Genomic DNA, 16,455 nt, shown 5'->3' with positions numbered 1-16,455 from the left:
GTGTTCACTGACTCCCCAAGTTCACTAGTTGGTAATTAAAATAACTATAATGTCTGGCTATAATGTTTGGTCTAATGAGAAGAACTCTGGTGGCTCCTGCCTGTAATCCTAGCACTCTGGGAGGCCAAGTCAGGTGGATTGCTTGAGCTTAGGAGTTGAAGACCAGCCTGAGCAAAGCAAGACCCCATATTTACTAAAAATAGAAAAATTAACTGGGCGTTGTGGTGGGTACCTATTGTCCTAGCTACTTGTGAGGTTGAGCCAAGATGATTGCTTGAGCCCAAGAGTATGAGGTTGCTGTGAACTAAGATGCTATGGCACTCTACCCCCAGTGACAGAGTGAGACTCTGTCTCAAAACAAAACAAAACAAAACAAAAATCTGAACTAGAAGGTACCTAAAGTAGATCTGCCTAATCTAAATAATTTATTACTTTTTTTAGGCATTCCACCTTCCTAAACCTCTATTCTTACCTGGGAAGCATGCTGGTTAGATTTACTATCTTGTCTTTAAGAGTACTTTTTGGTGAGTCTATGTGCCACCACTATTACCCACAAGGCCACGGCTTAGCTCTGTGAGCATGGTTAACAAATGAGAAAAAGCAACCATTTCTACCCAATTTCTTAATAAAAATTTAAATTTTACCAAAATAGCTAATCACAGTGATATTATCCAGCAGCACAAATCATTATATTTAAGTTTAATGTGGAATCATAAAGTTTAAAAAAAAAACAAAAACAGAAACTTTAGAAATAGTACACATCTTGTTTATATGCTGTTCATACAAGCCATGGCTTGCTAGATTTCTGTTGGGGCCAAATGGATATTTCTTCCATGAAACATTTCTGCTTCCAGTCAAAATCTTTGGTTGCTCTGAACAGTTCCTTATTACAAAACTTCAGATAATGATTCTTATGTACTAGTCTAGTCATTTCAAAAGTATATTTGTGGGTTACTAACAGGCATTACTTACAAAAAACTAAAGAAAAGGAAAGCAAAGGTCTCAACCAGTTTGTTGCTGGTGGTCCAGCCCATCTTCCCATCAGCACCTTTTTTCTTTCTTTCTTTTTTTTCTTTGTTTCCCTCAGTAGAGTGCTACGTCATCACAGCTCACAGCAACCTCCAGCTCTTGGGCTTAGGCGATTCTCTTGCCTCAGCCTCCTGAGTAGCTGGGACTACAGGTGCTCGCCACGACACCTAGCTATTTTTTTGTTGCAGTTTGGCCAGGGCTGGGTTCAAACCCGCCACCCTCGGTATACGGGGCCCTACTCACTAAGCCACAGACGCCACGCATCAGCACCTTTCTCTTAACAACAGAATTGGGTTTTAGCCTTTTAATGAGTTTGCTTCTGCACACATGGGTAGAAGGAAGAATAGACTAGGAACGTGACGTGAGAACTTTTTATACCATACTCATGTTTTTTCCTTAGAAGTCTTTGTTTTAAATAACCTAAATATTCTAAATAAAACACTTGTCATCAAGATGTCCAAAGTGCTTAAGAAGTCTCACCTGTGCAGCTACGAGGTGACTGTGGGGTTAAACCCCCTTCCTGATCTAACAAGAGCATGAAACACAGGACGTTGACCTGGAAGTCTGAACTCACCAAGCCCTGCCAGGACCGGAGCCCCATACTCCTGCCTGAGATTACTGCTGTATGAGTGTGGCCAGGGAGATCTCCTTAGGGAATGTGCCACTGGAGATGGGGAGGTGACAGTCCTCCATTTTCTGATTCAGGAGGGGACCTAGACACAGAGCAGAATCCAGTCATAAGAGCCTTGCCCTCGGCCAAATGTTTTTTATGATTTCTTGGAAATATTAGGAAAACAGTTTGTTTACATGTACCCATGAATATGACACTGCTCAAAGGTCTAAGGTTAGAAACCCTGGCAAATCCGACCCAAAGTACTGACTCAGGGAAATCCATGTTTCGAAAGCACTGTGATAAGACGAGACAGAGTTTCGATCCAGACATCCTGGTTCAGATCATGATTATAAAACTGCTGAACAAGCTGGCTAGTTCCTGTGGCTCTGCACACTGACCCATCGTAGGCCTTGTCCCCCACAGAATGGGCCTGCTCCTACCCCTGGCACTCTTCACTCTGGCCCTGTGCTATGGGACCGTGTCTCCATACCAGGTGGCCCTACCCCCTATGAACTGCAATGACTCAAATGTGCTGGCAGTGGCAGGCTTTGCCTTGCAGGACATCAACAGAGACCGAAAGGATGGCTATGTGCTGAGCCTCAACCGAGTGAACAATGCCGAGGAGCACGAACAGGCAAGTGACAGTCCCCTCTGGGGGCTAGCATTAGGACAAGCTGTAGAGACTGGAGGGGGTAAGCAGGAAACCCAGAGACACATGTTGGCGTGTGCTTTCCAGATTGGAAACCTTGTTGAGAACACTCTGCAGTCCTCTGCCAGGCTGTGCTGAAACGCTCTTATTGATAAGGAGCCAGTGCTAACTGTGATCCTACTCTGACACTTGTCTAGACTTCAATGGCTTGTAGGGCATCTCCACAATCATCCTTTGACTCTCCCATAAAGCAGAGACTTCTCCATGCAGTCTTTTTTTTTTTTTTTTTTTTTTTGAGACAGAGTCTTACTTTGTCGCTCTCGGTAGAGTGCCGTGGCATCACACCTCACAGCAACCTCCAACTCCTGAGCTTAAGTGATTCTCTTGCCTCAGCCTCCCCAGCAGCTGGGACTACAGGTGTCAGCCACAACGCCTGGCTATTTTTTGCAGTTTGGCTGGGGCCAGGTTTGAACCTACCACCCTTGGTATATGGGGCCGGCACCCTACTCACTGAGCCAGAGGCGCTGCCCCTCCCTGCAGTCTTTATGAGTTTCTGCTTTCTATGGGATGTGGTGCATTTGTCCATCCCCTTCCACAGGAAGGCCCGGGTTCTATGTTCTATCTCACACTGGATGTGTTGGAGACTGACTGCCATGTGCTCAGCAAGAAGGCGTGGAAGGACTGTCAAGTGAGGAAATTGCACGAATCGGTGAGTGCTTGTTTTCATAAACCAGTAAGGGCTCTGAGGAAAGCAACCAGGAGTCCTCTTTCTGCAGGGCGAAGAGTGCGCCATGTCTGCCATCTTTCACATGGCTCTCTTTATAAAATGTCCTGGCAGGTGCCCCTGTGTTTACTCGAATGCCCTAGTGAAAGCACAGTTTAACTAATCAGAGGGGTTTCTGAGAAGTCCACTGTGGTCATGTGGGTCAGAATGAAAAAGTAGCCCCCAGATTGGATTCCACCTCTAAAACTTTCCTTTAGGCTCTGAACCAGTGCTTAAATTGTGAGAACACCTGAGGTGAGTATTCTGGCTGTGGGGTAATATTGATTGCAAAGATGTAAAGGCAGACCTTTTGAAATTCATTTTGCTTTGTTTTGTTTTAAGGGACACTAATAGGTTCGAAGGTAGGAAGATGGATGGCTCACAATATGAAATCTCTCATGGGTGCCATGGAAAGATTTTCTGAAATCATAGAACCCAGAGGGCCTCAGAATTGATGGATTGATTGTTTGAGACCAGTCTCTCATGCTTTGTCACACTGGTTGGAATGCAATGATGAGATCACAGTAGTCTCAAACTCCTGGGCTTATGTGATCTTCCTGCCTCATCCCTCCAGCGTAGTTGGGACTATAGGCATGCAGCCCCATGTTAGGTTAATTTTTCTATTATTTTTTTTTTTTTTTTTTTTTTTTTTTTTTAGAGATGAGGTCTTTCTATGTTGCCCAGGCTAGTCTCAACCCCTGGCCTCTAGTGATCCTCTGCCTTGGCCTCTAGGATTACAGACACGAGCCACCCTGCTGCCAGAATTAATCCTTTAAAAGATGACCAGAAAATTAACCTGAAATATATAGTCAGTTTCATTTTATTCTTAATTATCCTAAGATTATGATCATTAATTGACATGAAACTTTATAACATGAGAGCAAGAAATGACAGGTGTTTAGAAGTAAACAGTTTGATACTGATCATGTAACCAGCTTGTCAAACTGCACCTGATTTTGAAAAGCAAATAATCTGTTTTGTTATGAATTTTATTTGTTGAGGAGACACAAGCTACTAAAACACATAAACTAATATATGTATACTGATGCCAACATGATATAAGTTTATTTCTCACTTACCTGAACTTCAAAATAGAAGTTCAAGATTAGGAGAAGGTTTTTCTCCAGGAATGATGTGGAGACCCTGATTCTTTCTACATCGTGGCTCTGTCTCTGTTAGCTTCAAGTCATGACTTCAAGGTCACCATGCTCATCTGTGTCATGCTATGGGGAAAAAAAAGAGCATGGAGAATAGTTAGAACTTGGGAGATCTTTATGGGCCAGACCTCAAGTGGTCATGTGTTTCTTCTGCTCACCTTCCTGTGCTCAGAACAGGGTTCGACCCAGTCACAGCAATAGTGAGGGGGGCTGAGAAATGTAATCTAGCCACATCCCAGGAAAATGTTCGACACTTTGATGATCAACTGCAGTTCCTCCCAACCAAGACCACAGAATTTGAACTTAAGTTTCTCATGACTTAAAAATAAAATGTCTGGGGTGGCACCCTTAGCTCAGTGGGTAGTGTGCCAGCCACGTGCACTGAGGCTGGTGGGTTTTGACCCCCCCCCCCGAGTCCAGCTAAAACAACAATGACAACTTCAACAACAAGAAAAAAATAGCTGGGCATTGTGGTGGGCGCTTGTAGTCACAGTTACTTGGGAGGCTGAGGCAGGAGAATCATTTAAGTCCAAGAGTTTGGGCTTGCTGTGAGCTATGACGCCATAGCACTCTACCCAGGGTGACAGCTTGAGACTCTGTCTCAAAAATAAATAAATAATAAATAAAATGTCTGAATTTCTTTAGTGAGGTATTTTTAAAATTCACAGTTTTTTCCACCATGTCAGAAAATGTATTTTTTGGTTTCAGGTTTATGGTCAATGCAAGGTGATGTTTTATCAAGACAAGCCACACAGATTCCTCTATTTACCTGCTTATAGCTGTATTCTTCGCCCAGGTAAGAAATCACTATGATCTTTGTTAATTTTAATAAAAGATGCAAAAGATTGTTCAACCAGGGTTCTGCCAAGAGTGTGCACATGCTTTTCCCCCATCCTTATTTTGGCTTTATTCTAACACTAGTTGCTTTATATTTCCAGAACTTGCTTCCTCATTGAAATTCATCCCTTACTGCTCCTCTTTCCACAATTATTCTTCCTAAATCACCTTCAATAGCTATCTATTGTGTTTTGTATCAAATGCTAAATTTTCACCTTACATAAATGGCACACCCTCTGTGGCTGGTCCCCAGCTCCCTTTCTAGCTTCCTCTGCTGTTATTTCCCCCATCACAGAAGCCCTGTGTTCCACGCCACCGGTTGCCTCTCCACTTCCTGACTCACATTGCCTTTTCCGGGCTACATCTCGCTGTGCCTCTCCCTGTCCCCAGCATGCCCTCTCTTGATGCCCTCTGACCTTTGAACTCACAGCCATCCTTTAAGGCCCACTCCTGGTGCTGCTGCTTCTGCAGTGTCCTCTGTTCTAAGAAGGCGTAGTGCTCTTCGGTCCTACATTCCTGTGTAACTCTGACCACAGCACTCAGGGAACACAGATGCTGAACTGCTTGGTTTGGGGTCTCATATCTTTTATCAGGTAGACTATTTTATCCTTTCTTTATCCTTCACCCTCCCCAGTTCCTGTCAAGTGGAAAGTGTCAATAAGGTAATTCAATCAATAAATAAATGGATTCAAAATGAGGCTGAAACTAATGACATTCAAAAAATGCTCAGGCATGCATTCAACATCCTCCCATTTTCCAGGGAATGTGTTTGGGAAGAGAGGATCCATGGCATAGGAAGTGGAGTGTGGCTACTTGACGACCTGCCACGTGTGTGAGGCTCCCCGGATGGGTCTTGTTAAAGTGCAGATTTTGATTTTATAGGTCTGGGTGGGTCTTAGGGCCTGCATTTCTAAGCCCCAGGTAATAACAAGTCCCAGGTTCCTTTGAGTAACAAGAGAAGAGAGCAAACATTTCATCACGCACAGCCTAAGGTTCCTGGTTGGAAAGACAAGACTCACCTAAGGTAAATTAGAGTACGGCAACTAATAAATTGTCTCAGACTCACATGCAAGTCACAGTATCAGAGCTATGGGAGGTCGGGAAGCAACAGGAGGTAAGGATGCAGTGTGACAAGCAAGGGATACAACTTCCCATACTCTACCCCAGTCCCCAAACACACCCAGGTATGCACACAATTACTCAAAAGTGTTTACTCTACAAAAACATCCTCGAGATAAGTTCTCTAGTCTGACCTTCACTCTAGATTCACCAGCCCACAGAACAGAAATTCTGGCTGTGCTGTGTATATTATCATTTCATTCGGTCACACAGGGATTTGACCAATTTTCTGTGCTGGCTCACTTGTATTTTCTTTCTTTTTTTAACATTTAAATTTTAATTTAAAAATAATAATGAAACATATTCATGGGGTACATAGCGATGTTTCCATATATAGAATGTGTGAACATGAGATCAGGACAATTAATATATCCATCATCTCAAACACTGATGATTTCTTTGTGTGGGAAAAGTTCATTATTCTCCTTCTACCTATTTAAAACAATAATACAGAGGGCAGTGCCTGTGGCTCAGTGAGTAGGGTGCTGGTCCCGTATACTGAGGATGGCGGGTTCAAACCTGGCCCCGGCCAAACTGTAACCACAAAAAAAAAAATAGCCGAGTGTTGTGGCGGGTGCCTATAGTCCCAACTAGTCGGGAGGCTGAGGCAAGAGAATTGCTTACACCCAAGAGTTAGCAGTTGCTGTGAGCTGTGATGCCATGACACTCCACTGAGGGCGACAAAAAAAAAAAAAATAACAAAAAATAAAACAATAATACATTAAAGTGAACTGTATAGTCATCCTATCGTGGTATGGGACACTAGAACTTATTCCTCCTATCCAGTGGCACTTTGCATCCTTTAACAAATCTCACTTGCATTTTCTAACCCAAGAGGTTCCTCCCACGATATCATTCATTTATTCATCCTTTCTACAAGCATTTACTTAGCACCTACTATGTGTTAGATGTTAGGTATGACGTTACTTAAAGGTGACTAAGACATGGCAGTAATGAAGTTCCAACCTTTCAAGACACGCAGTCTACTTTACTGAGGCAGTAATGAAATATTGAAATACCTGGGAGAAGGGATTATAAATGTATTAAATGTATTATATTATGTGTCTCTGAACAAAATTCTCCAAGTAAATAAATGTTTGTGAGGGAAAAACTGCCTTGGTTTGCTTTCTTTTTTAATTATGCTCATTACAGAAATCTCACTGCCAATAGTTAACTTTCTTTCCAGAAAATGTCTTCTTTACCCCATCTTTGCCAATGCTGAATATTATCTTTTCCCCCCCATCTTTGCCTCTCTTGTGGTCATATAATTTATAACATTGAAAATCAGTAATATTTTTCAACTGATCTTATTGGTATCAACAGTTTCTCTCAGAAAGATTCTTCGTATGTGCCCTGACTGCCCAATCCCCAGTCCCACTGACTCTTCAGATCCCCGTGTTTTGGAAGCTGTTACTGAGACTCTTGCAAAATACAACAACAAAAGCACCTCTAAGCAGTATTCTCTGGTCAAAGTCACCAGGGCTTATAGCCAGGTAAGATGAAAACACATGAGCCAGTTACACAAGCAGTGCATCTCGTAAACATGGCTATGGGTTCCTAAGCTGAGAGGAGAATGTCAAGGCTTTCCTTTTGATTGGAACCCAGGAATCTTTCTCCACATTCCCTACTTTGGTGGACCTGATGCACCAGTTCAATCGTGTTTCCCTGTCTGAGTTATTCAGTGGTGTTTCTACGAGAGTGAGGTGTTTCCACATATTACTTCCTCAACCTTAGAGCAAGAAGAGAAATGGACTTCTAGTCTCCATGGAGAATTCCCTGCAGATTCAGTGTTTGAAAATACATTATCATAGCAGACCACCCATGGACCATTTAGGAGGACAACTTTTACTCCATGTTAAGGCGTAGAGTGGATGTTGAGTTTTATGCATTAGGGAAAACAGAGGCTCATTTGTAATTGGATTATGTAGCTATCTCATTCATGTGGAGAAATATCTAAAAGATAATTCTAGAAGAGAAAAAATAAGCTTACCAAGGAAAAGCGATTAGGGCTCCTTCAAATCTTTGAGAAGAGAAGAACGGTATGGTGATTATGCTTTCTCAATAACTAAATTGTGACACATGGTTTGATCAGGGTAGAGACTTATAGATACAACATCTAATGAGGTATCGTTTCTGTAAATATAACACTGGCAAAGCTGAATATTTTCCCCGTGAAAGAAGGTTTGATTTTTATGTCTTGACTTTTGTCTCCTAACAGTGGGTGTTTGGCCCTTCTTACTTTGTGGAATACTTAGTCAAGGAGTCACCGTGTATCAAATCCCAGGCTGACAACTGCTCACTTCCATCCTCCAACTCTGAGGTAAGTTTCCTGAATGTCTTCATAAATTAAGATGTGTGTTCACAGACCGTCTCTAAGCATTTGTAAAGGATAAATTATATACGAGGTGTTGTAAGCATGAGATGCTTTTCTCCCACTAAAGAGTAATTGACTAATTAGAGATTAGATGAGCCCACATGAAGTAATAAGGGATTTCATTTGATTGCAAGTACAATTTTCATCAGCAGTTACAAAAGGGGGTTATAGGGACCTGTAAAATATAGATAAATCTCCTTAGGGGTTGGTGATGGTCTACTCTGATGTATACAAACTTGGTTATATTTGGAATACAGCAAGGTGTTCTATTCCTTGGATCACTCTCTAAGATGAACAAAGTCAAATAGACCATCAAAAGAATGCATAAGGACACTTGTACTAGACTGTTTATTGCAGCTCAATTTACAATCGCCAAAATGTGGAAACAGCCTAAATGCCCACCAACCCAGGAATGGATTAACAAGCTGTGGTATATGTATACCATGGAATACTATTCAGCCATTAAAAAAAATGGAGACTTTACATCCTTCGTATTAACCTGGATGGACGTGGAAGACATTATTCTTAGTAAAGCATCACAAGAATGGAGAAGCATGAATCCTATGTACTCAATCTTGATATGAGGACAATTAATGACAATTAAGGTTATGGGGGGGTGCAGAAAGAGGGATGGAGGGAGGGGGGTGGGGCCTTAGTGTGTGTCACACTTTATGGGGGCAAGACATGATTGCAAGAGGGACTTTACCTAACAATTGCAATCAGTGTAACTGGCTTATTGTACCCTCAATGAATCCCCAACAATAAAAAAAAAAAGAAAAAAAAAAAAAAAAAAAGAATGCATCAAGGCAGAGAGGGTGCCTTGACTTCACACAATACGTTGGAGCACAATTGGGCAAAATCACCAAAAATATTTTTTCACCTTATTTATGTATTTGTATTAATAGCTTTATTAAGCTATAATTTACACACCATAAAAACCATCCTTTTATGGTATAAAAAATTCAGTGGTTTTTAGTATATTCACAGAGTTGTGCAACCATCACCACTTTTCTTATTTTAGAATATCTTCATCAACTCCAAAAGAAACCACAAACCAATTAACATTATTTCCCCATTGCTACCTCACCCAAGTGTCTGGAAATTGACAATTTACTTTCTGTCTCTATGGCTTTGCCTTTTCTGGACATTTCGTATAAATGGAATTATATACCGCATGGCCTTTTGTGTCTGGCCTTCTGCATCTGCAAATATAGGTAGTTTCACCTCTTCCTTAGCAAATAATATTTTATTGCATGCATATTCTTTACTGTTTATCCACCCATCAGTTGATAGACATTTGGGTTGTTTCCTGCTTTGAACATGCATACAAGTTTTTGTGTATAAATGTTTTCATTTCCCTTTAGTATATATGTTGGAGTACAATTGCTGGATCATATGAAAACTCCAGGTTTAATAATTGGCTCACTGCCATATTGTTTTCCAAAGTGACTGTATGAGTTCCACAATCCCATAAGCAATGTATGAGAGTTTTAGTTTCTCCACATCTTTGCGAACTCCTATTATTACCTCTCTTTTTAGTTATAGCCATCCTACTGATTATGAATTGGTATCTCGTCCTCATTTTTATATGCTCTTTTCTTATGGTTAATGATGTTGACAATTTTTTAATGTTCATTCACCATTGGAATATTTTCTTTGTAGAAATTCCTTTGCTCATTTCAAAATTGGGTTACTTATCTTTTTATTGTTGAATTTTAAAATTTCTTTATGTATTCTTGATACAACATCCTTATCAGATATGCCATTTAAAAACATTTCCCCCCATTCTCTGGATTCTCTGTTCACTTTCTATGTGATTTTCTTTGAAGTGCAAGTTTTAAAGGAATCTTATTTATATTTTTTCTTATTTTGAATGTGCTTTTGGTGTCATATCTAAAAAAACCATTTCCTAATCCAAGGTCACTTCCTAATCCACATTCACATGTATGAAAGTACAAAGAATCTAGAATACCCAAACAATATTGAACAGGAAGAACAGAATAGGAAGACACACTTTCCAATCTCAAAATTTACTACAAAACTACAATATTCAAAAAAGTGTGGTACTAGTATAAGAATAAATATATAGATCAATGAAATAAAATTGAGAATAAAGAATAAATCCTTACACATAGGAGTATATGTAAATAAAATTACATATAAAATTATGGCTAATTTTGATTTAATTTTTATAAATGGTGTGAGGGATTTGACTTCATTCTTTTGCATTTGAATATCCAGTCATCCCAACACTATTTGTTTAAGACTATTTTTTCCCCCATTTAATTGTCTTGGCAAATACCTTGAAAATTGATATACCATAAATGTGTTTATCTCTTTATTCTCAATTTTATTCCATTCATCTGTATTTCTAACCTTACACAGTACCACACTCTCATGAATACCATAGCTCTATAGTAAGTTTTGAGATTGGGAAGTGTCAGTGCTCCTATTTTGTTCTTCTTGTTCAATCTTGTTTTGGGTATTGTGGATCCCTTGAATTTTCATAATGATTTTAGGACTAGCTTGCCAATTTCTATTTTTAAAAAAGACAGTTGGAAATTTGATATACAGTAGTTGTCTATTTTAAATACCACATGAATTTTATGAACACCCTGTATTTGATTGCATTGAATCTGCAGATCAAGGAAAGAGTTCTGTCATTTTAAAAGCTTTAAGTCTTCAAATCCATGAATATATGATGCCTTTCTATGTGCTTAAAACTCATTTGATTTCTTCAAACACCAGTTCCCAGAATACAAGCCTTTTAATTATTTTGGTGAATTTGTTTCTTGAATATTATATTCCCTTTGATGCTGTTATAATAAAATGGTCTTTTTAGGTTCATCTTTGGATTGTTCATTGCAAGTATATAGAAGTCATTTTTTTTTTTTTTCTGAGACAGGGTCTTACTGTGTCACCCTGGGTAGAGTGCTGTGGCACTACAGCTCCCAGCAACCTCAAAGTCTTGGGTTAAGTAATCCTCTTGCCTCAGCCTCCCAAGTAGCTGAGATGACAGGTGCCTGCCATAATGCCTGGCTAGTTTTTCTATTTTTAGTAGAGACGAGGTTTCACTTTGCTCAAACTCCTGATTTCAGGCTGGTTTCAAACTCCTGATTTCAGGTGATCCAACTGCCTTTGCCTAGCAGAGTGCCAGGATTATAGGCATGAGCCACCACCTCCAACCAGAAATCTATTTTTTAAAAATATTAACCAGGTATCTCATATCCTTGATAAGCTGATCTATTAGTTCTAATAGTTTGCTCATGGATGTCTTAGGATTATCTATGTACAATATCATGTCACCTGAAAATAGAGATAATTTTACTTCCTTTCCAATCTGGATGCCACATATGTTCCCAGACTTTGGGGTTCACCTGTTAAGCAACAACAGTAAGCTCCCTCTTTGTGCTTCACTTGGATGTCAGCACCAATAGGCCTATACATTGTGGTATCTCAGTAAATCCTAGCTGGGGTAGGAGTGGCCAGGCTCTACTTGGTGCTGGTCTCTGCAGTCTCTTCAGAAGGTTTTCTTAGAACTATTTTCTCTTGTGATTTGTAGATAAAGAGGAGAAGGAAAAAGTTGGTGTACTATTCCCCAAGTATTTCACACTTGAGTGGATTTTCCCATTTGAAGGAACTTCTAGTCTTTTCTTCACATGGTCTGGAGATGGGCGATAGAGCAGCATTCAGGAAATCTGTTTAGACACATTTCAGTAAATTTTTTGTGGTTATACTTAATAGCTCTTCTTTAGAAATTGAGGCAACATCTTACTATGATATTCTATTTACACTTGAAAATGTATAAACTCTATGACATTAAAGTTCCTCTTCTAGGAATTTGTCCTAAGGAAATAACTAGGAAGACATGAAAAGATATAGCTTCAATATTCAAAGTAAAAGGTGTAGATTCAGTGTAATTATCCAAGAAAAGAGAGCTTGTTAAATAATGCAAAGGAATACTGGGTAGCCATTATGAAGAAAATCATGGAAGATTATTAATGTCATAAAAGGATTTGCACAATATTATTAAGTGATGAAACAGTTATAAAATAACATAAGTAATATAATTCTATTTTTGTAAAAGAAAAACATTCATACATAGGAAAAAAGATTTGAAGAGAAGAAATCAAATCATTACAGGCAGCAAGTGCCTTTTAGGCAATCACATGTCTTTTTATTTTCTTTTTGTTTATATTCTAAATAACTACTACACGAAAGATGTATCTAATTGCCCTCAGGGTAGAATTAAGGCCAAGAGGCAAAAGTTATATAGACACAGCTTCCTGTTCAATACAAAGAATTCTCTAATAATCAGGGTTTTGGTCTTCAAGAAATATTGACTTTCTCATGATTGGAGGCAGTTTAGCCTTGTGTGGGTGATTATTGGGTAAGGGTGATCTAGAGAGAACTGGCTTGGATCCTGTCTATTATGTGGCAGCAGCATAAAGTGTTGACAGGCTATGTGTCTACAAAAGCAGAAGGCAAGTTCATTTCCCTTTGAGATCGCTGATAATACTCACATGACATTGCATTTTCTCTTTCTTTTAGCCTGTTGGCCTTTGTAAAGGTTCTCTGACACGAGTAGACACAGAAAAGTTGGTCACTGTGACCTGTGACCTCTTTGAAACACAGGTAATTTTCAATCTTGTTTGTCTTCCTGTGAAGGGCAGATTGTCTATATTTACCTGCCATGACCCCACTCCCCACCCCGCTTTGAGTTTCTTTGAGTCTCTAAGATCTCAATTGCCACTTACTTGGGCTGCCCTAGGGCCATATCACAGGGTAACTGGCCAAAGACCTGTCCAGCTTTGTTGCAGCCACAGTGTGGTCCTAGGGAAGGACACATTCAGAAATAGGAGACTTCTGGCTTGGGTGGCTCAAGCCTCTGAGGCATTAAATTCAGTGTCCCTCAGAAACCTTACCCCAAACCACTGGGAGAAGTCATTTTCCTAAAAAACATTCAATCCCTTTCTAAAAGTATTTATTGAGCACTTATTAGAAGGTATCCTGGTATAGTTGAGAAGGCAGTTGGGATAGGCCATCTGGGATCCAGTCAGGCTCTGCCACCTGTGAGCTGTATGACAGCTCAGATCCCTAAGTTTGGTTGGGATTGCAACATCTGCCTCATTCAGATCCCTGTGAGAAGCAAATTAAAGGATCTGAATGAAAGGCATTGTACAGAGCCTGGTGCAGAAATGGCAAGTGCCTGCTGCTGCCACTACTGGGAACAGAAAGACAGCTCCCTGGGGACTTGGAGCAAGTCATCAAATCTCTTTGGGCCACTGTTCAACTCTGAAATTGGGAGACTTGCAGTCAAGTTTGCACAGCCTATTGCTTCTTAACCCTTTCACCAGAAATCCCATCCATCTACCTAGTCTCCCTTTGAAACATTCCAACAGAAAATCACAGATTAGCTTAGCCTGGCACGAGGGATGACAGGGCCTTCCCCATGCAACTCTGCATTGAACAAATGTTCTTATTACAGGCTCCAGCCCCTGAAGGTGAAAACTCTGCTGTTAACGAGGAACCTGCAAACCTCCCCAAGGTCCAAGGACCCCAGCAGAAAAACACATCTCTCACTGACTCTCTCTCCAAAGCTGGGACAAGAGGATCTGTTCAATACCTTCCCGAACTGGATGATGAAAAGCCCAATAATTCCCCTGCCTTCCCTGTGCAGCTGGATATAACCCCGGACCTCCGTGATAAAAGCACAGATATCTCCTACCTCGTACTGGGGCCTAGGAAGGACCATGTCGTTGTCCTGTCTTTCCCCAAACAAAGAAATCATTTTGCCCAGTGCCCAGGACCTGCACAGGAGGACAGCCCCTTCCTCCTTCCACCATGAGAGTCACACAGAGGATTCCATGGGAGTGTAGTGCCCTGCACAGCGGAGAGGTGGTAGGGGAGAGATGGGGAGTGGCTAATGAAGGATGTCTTTCTCCCTTTTCTGGATCTCAGCACGTTGGCTGGGAATGGAAATAAAGAGCCTTAATCCACCACATGGGCTTCTTTCTACACTGCGCTGCACTGTACCTGGGGCTGTGTCCCCTCCTAAACTGGCTACTGTCCCACGCCATGGAGAGATGCATCTCTTGAGTTTTCAACCACACACTTACATCTTTTTAGCAGCTCAGATATCAGCACTAAGGCTTTCCATGAGAAAGATGATTTCCCTAAAACCAAGAGATATGAGAATCTGAGACCCAACAGAGTTTCACTCTGCATTTCCTTTCATTACACAATCAGGTATTAGCCAAGATTGCCTATACCACTGCCAACCCACTTCCCCCTTTCATCAGCCTGAACATCTCTGGGTCTCAGCAGTGGGGCAGCACACAGGGCACAGGGAAGAAATGTGTGCCAGTGGCCTGCGCAGGGCACTGTGAGGGCAGTACACCACAGCAGTTCTCAGCAATGCATTGATCATTGTCATGATTTCTCTCAGGATGGACAGTAGAGGGCCTGTCATGAGAGTCAATCATAGTCTTCTCTGTAGGACAAATTTCCCCACAATTAACACAGACCAGATAGTACTTTGGACATTTGGACAGAGAATTTGCAAATACAGCTGTTGTCCTCCATCTTGGCACTTGTTCTTAGAAGAGGTCTTGGTGTACTTTGCATAGACTTCATCACTCTTATTTGCTTCCCTCAGGAGGGAAAAATGGGCGTGTTGTGTGGAGTCTTCCATCCTGTTTCAGTCGTGGTCTGAGAAGAGTCAGAATTGTAGTAGCCTGGCTCAACTGAGAAGACTTTGGAGAAAGGAAGTTCCTAAAGCCTTGTGGGCCAGGCCAAGGGAATGATTAGGGACACTGAGACACCTGTGTGTCAATAGCCCTACAATATCAACAGCAGGCAGCCTCCACCACCAGGCTGAGTGGGAGAAGGCTGGCCTTGCCCAGAGTGAGCTGCCCCCATGGAGGAGGAGACCGCCCCCCCAGCAGCCACCCTGGGGGAGGGAGGCTGCCACTACAAGGCCTGGAGCTAAAGAAGGGAGGAGCAGGGAAGGGGCACCGACCCTCCTCTCCCTCCCTGCCTCCTTCCAGTCTCTGCCTCTAATTGGCTCTTGGAACCCAACAATAAACTAGCCAGTGGGAGATCCTGGATTGTTCAATGCCTGGAGTCAGCCCTGGCCAAGAAAGCCAAAGGATGAACCTGGGCAAAGGGAAAAACCATGACCATGCCCCAGTGGTGTTTCCCCAAGAAAGTGCTACACCAACCTCTGCACTGAAAAATAGCAGGGACTTTGTGTCCCTGCTCACTACCACCTCCTTTCTCTTATGGCTGAAATGTGGATTGTCTCCATGCTTGCCACTTCCTCACCACCATCAGTGCTATGTGACTTCACCCCTTTTTCCATAACCCACTGATTTGGTATTCTTCGACAGCTTCCTTATTCTAAAGTCAAAGGAAGCTTTTGTGGTCACATTCACTGATACTCTTTTAAGTGTCTGGTAATGCTGCTCTTTGCTCGCTGTGCAAACTTTCTCAAGTAGACTTTGTCTCTCCACTGGGATTTTCTCCTACCTTTCTGACACTCTCCTTGAGACCCCACCTTGGTTCCTGTTCACTGCCTCACCCCTTCAATGCTGTTTCTCCAGCTTTCAATCCTTGATCTTCTCTTGCACTGCAAACTCCATGAAGGTGAGCTAACCCACATCCTTGCCAGACATCTCAAAATGCTGCCGTCCTTACTGATTTAAGTTCCCTGTGTTCAAGTAATCAGTGTTAGCAAATTACTTACACTACTCTTTGCTGAAACTTCACGAGTGGGGCGTTTCTATAGTTTTAAGCGTTATCTGGGGTAACTGTTTAAAAGTGACATTTTCAACAACAGAGGTCTGAGCCTCACAAAAAAAGACATAGAGATGGCAATTAAGCACATAAAAAGACACTGACTTTCACATGTCA

The 16,455-nt window shown here is 41.4% G+C and overlaps 1 protein-coding gene across 2 annotated transcripts; it reads left to right on the top strand.

Moving 5' to 3' along the window:
• Nucleotides 1-1,991: 1,991 nt before the first annotated feature.
• On the top strand, nucleotides 1,992-14,543 carry FETUB (fetuin B). 2 transcript variants are annotated; one of them, XM_053565222.1, is made up of 7 exons: nucleotides 1,992-2,276; nucleotides 2,890-3,000; nucleotides 4,920-5,007; nucleotides 7,491-7,660; nucleotides 8,386-8,487; nucleotides 13,093-13,176; nucleotides 14,030-14,543. In XM_053565222.1, the coding sequence occupies exons 1-7, from the start codon at nucleotides 2,067-2,069 to the stop codon at nucleotides 14,387-14,389; spliced, it is 1,125 nt and encodes a 374-aa protein (XP_053421197.1). In that variant the 5' UTR covers nucleotides 1,992-2,066; the 3' UTR covers nucleotides 14,390-14,543. The 2 variants fall into 2 exon arrangements, with proteins under 2 accessions (XP_053421197.1, XP_053421196.1); XM_053565221.1 differs by having other exon boundaries at nucleotides 1,994-2,280; nucleotides 2,894-3,000.
• Nucleotides 14,544-16,455: the final 1,912 nt, after the last annotated feature.

Source organism: Nycticebus coucang, chromosome 16 (assembly GCF_027406575.1).
Source record: "Nycticebus coucang isolate mNycCou1 chromosome 16, mNycCou1.pri, whole genome shotgun sequence".
In the NCBI taxonomy this organism is placed as follows: Eukaryota; Metazoa; Chordata; class Mammalia; order Primates; family Lorisidae; genus Nycticebus; species Nycticebus coucang.
This window is presented reverse-complemented; position numbering and strand designations above follow the sequence as displayed.

Excerpts from the sequence above, each read along its gene's own strand:
- FETUB (XM_053565222.1), top strand. The coding sequence starts at position 2,067 with ATGGGCCTGCTCCTACCCCTGGCACTCTTCACTCTGGCCCTGTGCTAT. Across the intron at positions 3,001-4,919 it reads TGAGGAAATTGCACGAATCG|GTTTATGGTCAATGCAAGGT; the intron begins GTGAGTGCTTGT and ends TTTTGGTTTCAG. Across the intron at positions 8,488-13,092 it reads TTCCATCCTCCAACTCTGAG|CCTGTTGGCCTTTGTAAAGG; the intron begins GTAAGTTTCCTG and ends TCTTTCTTTTAG.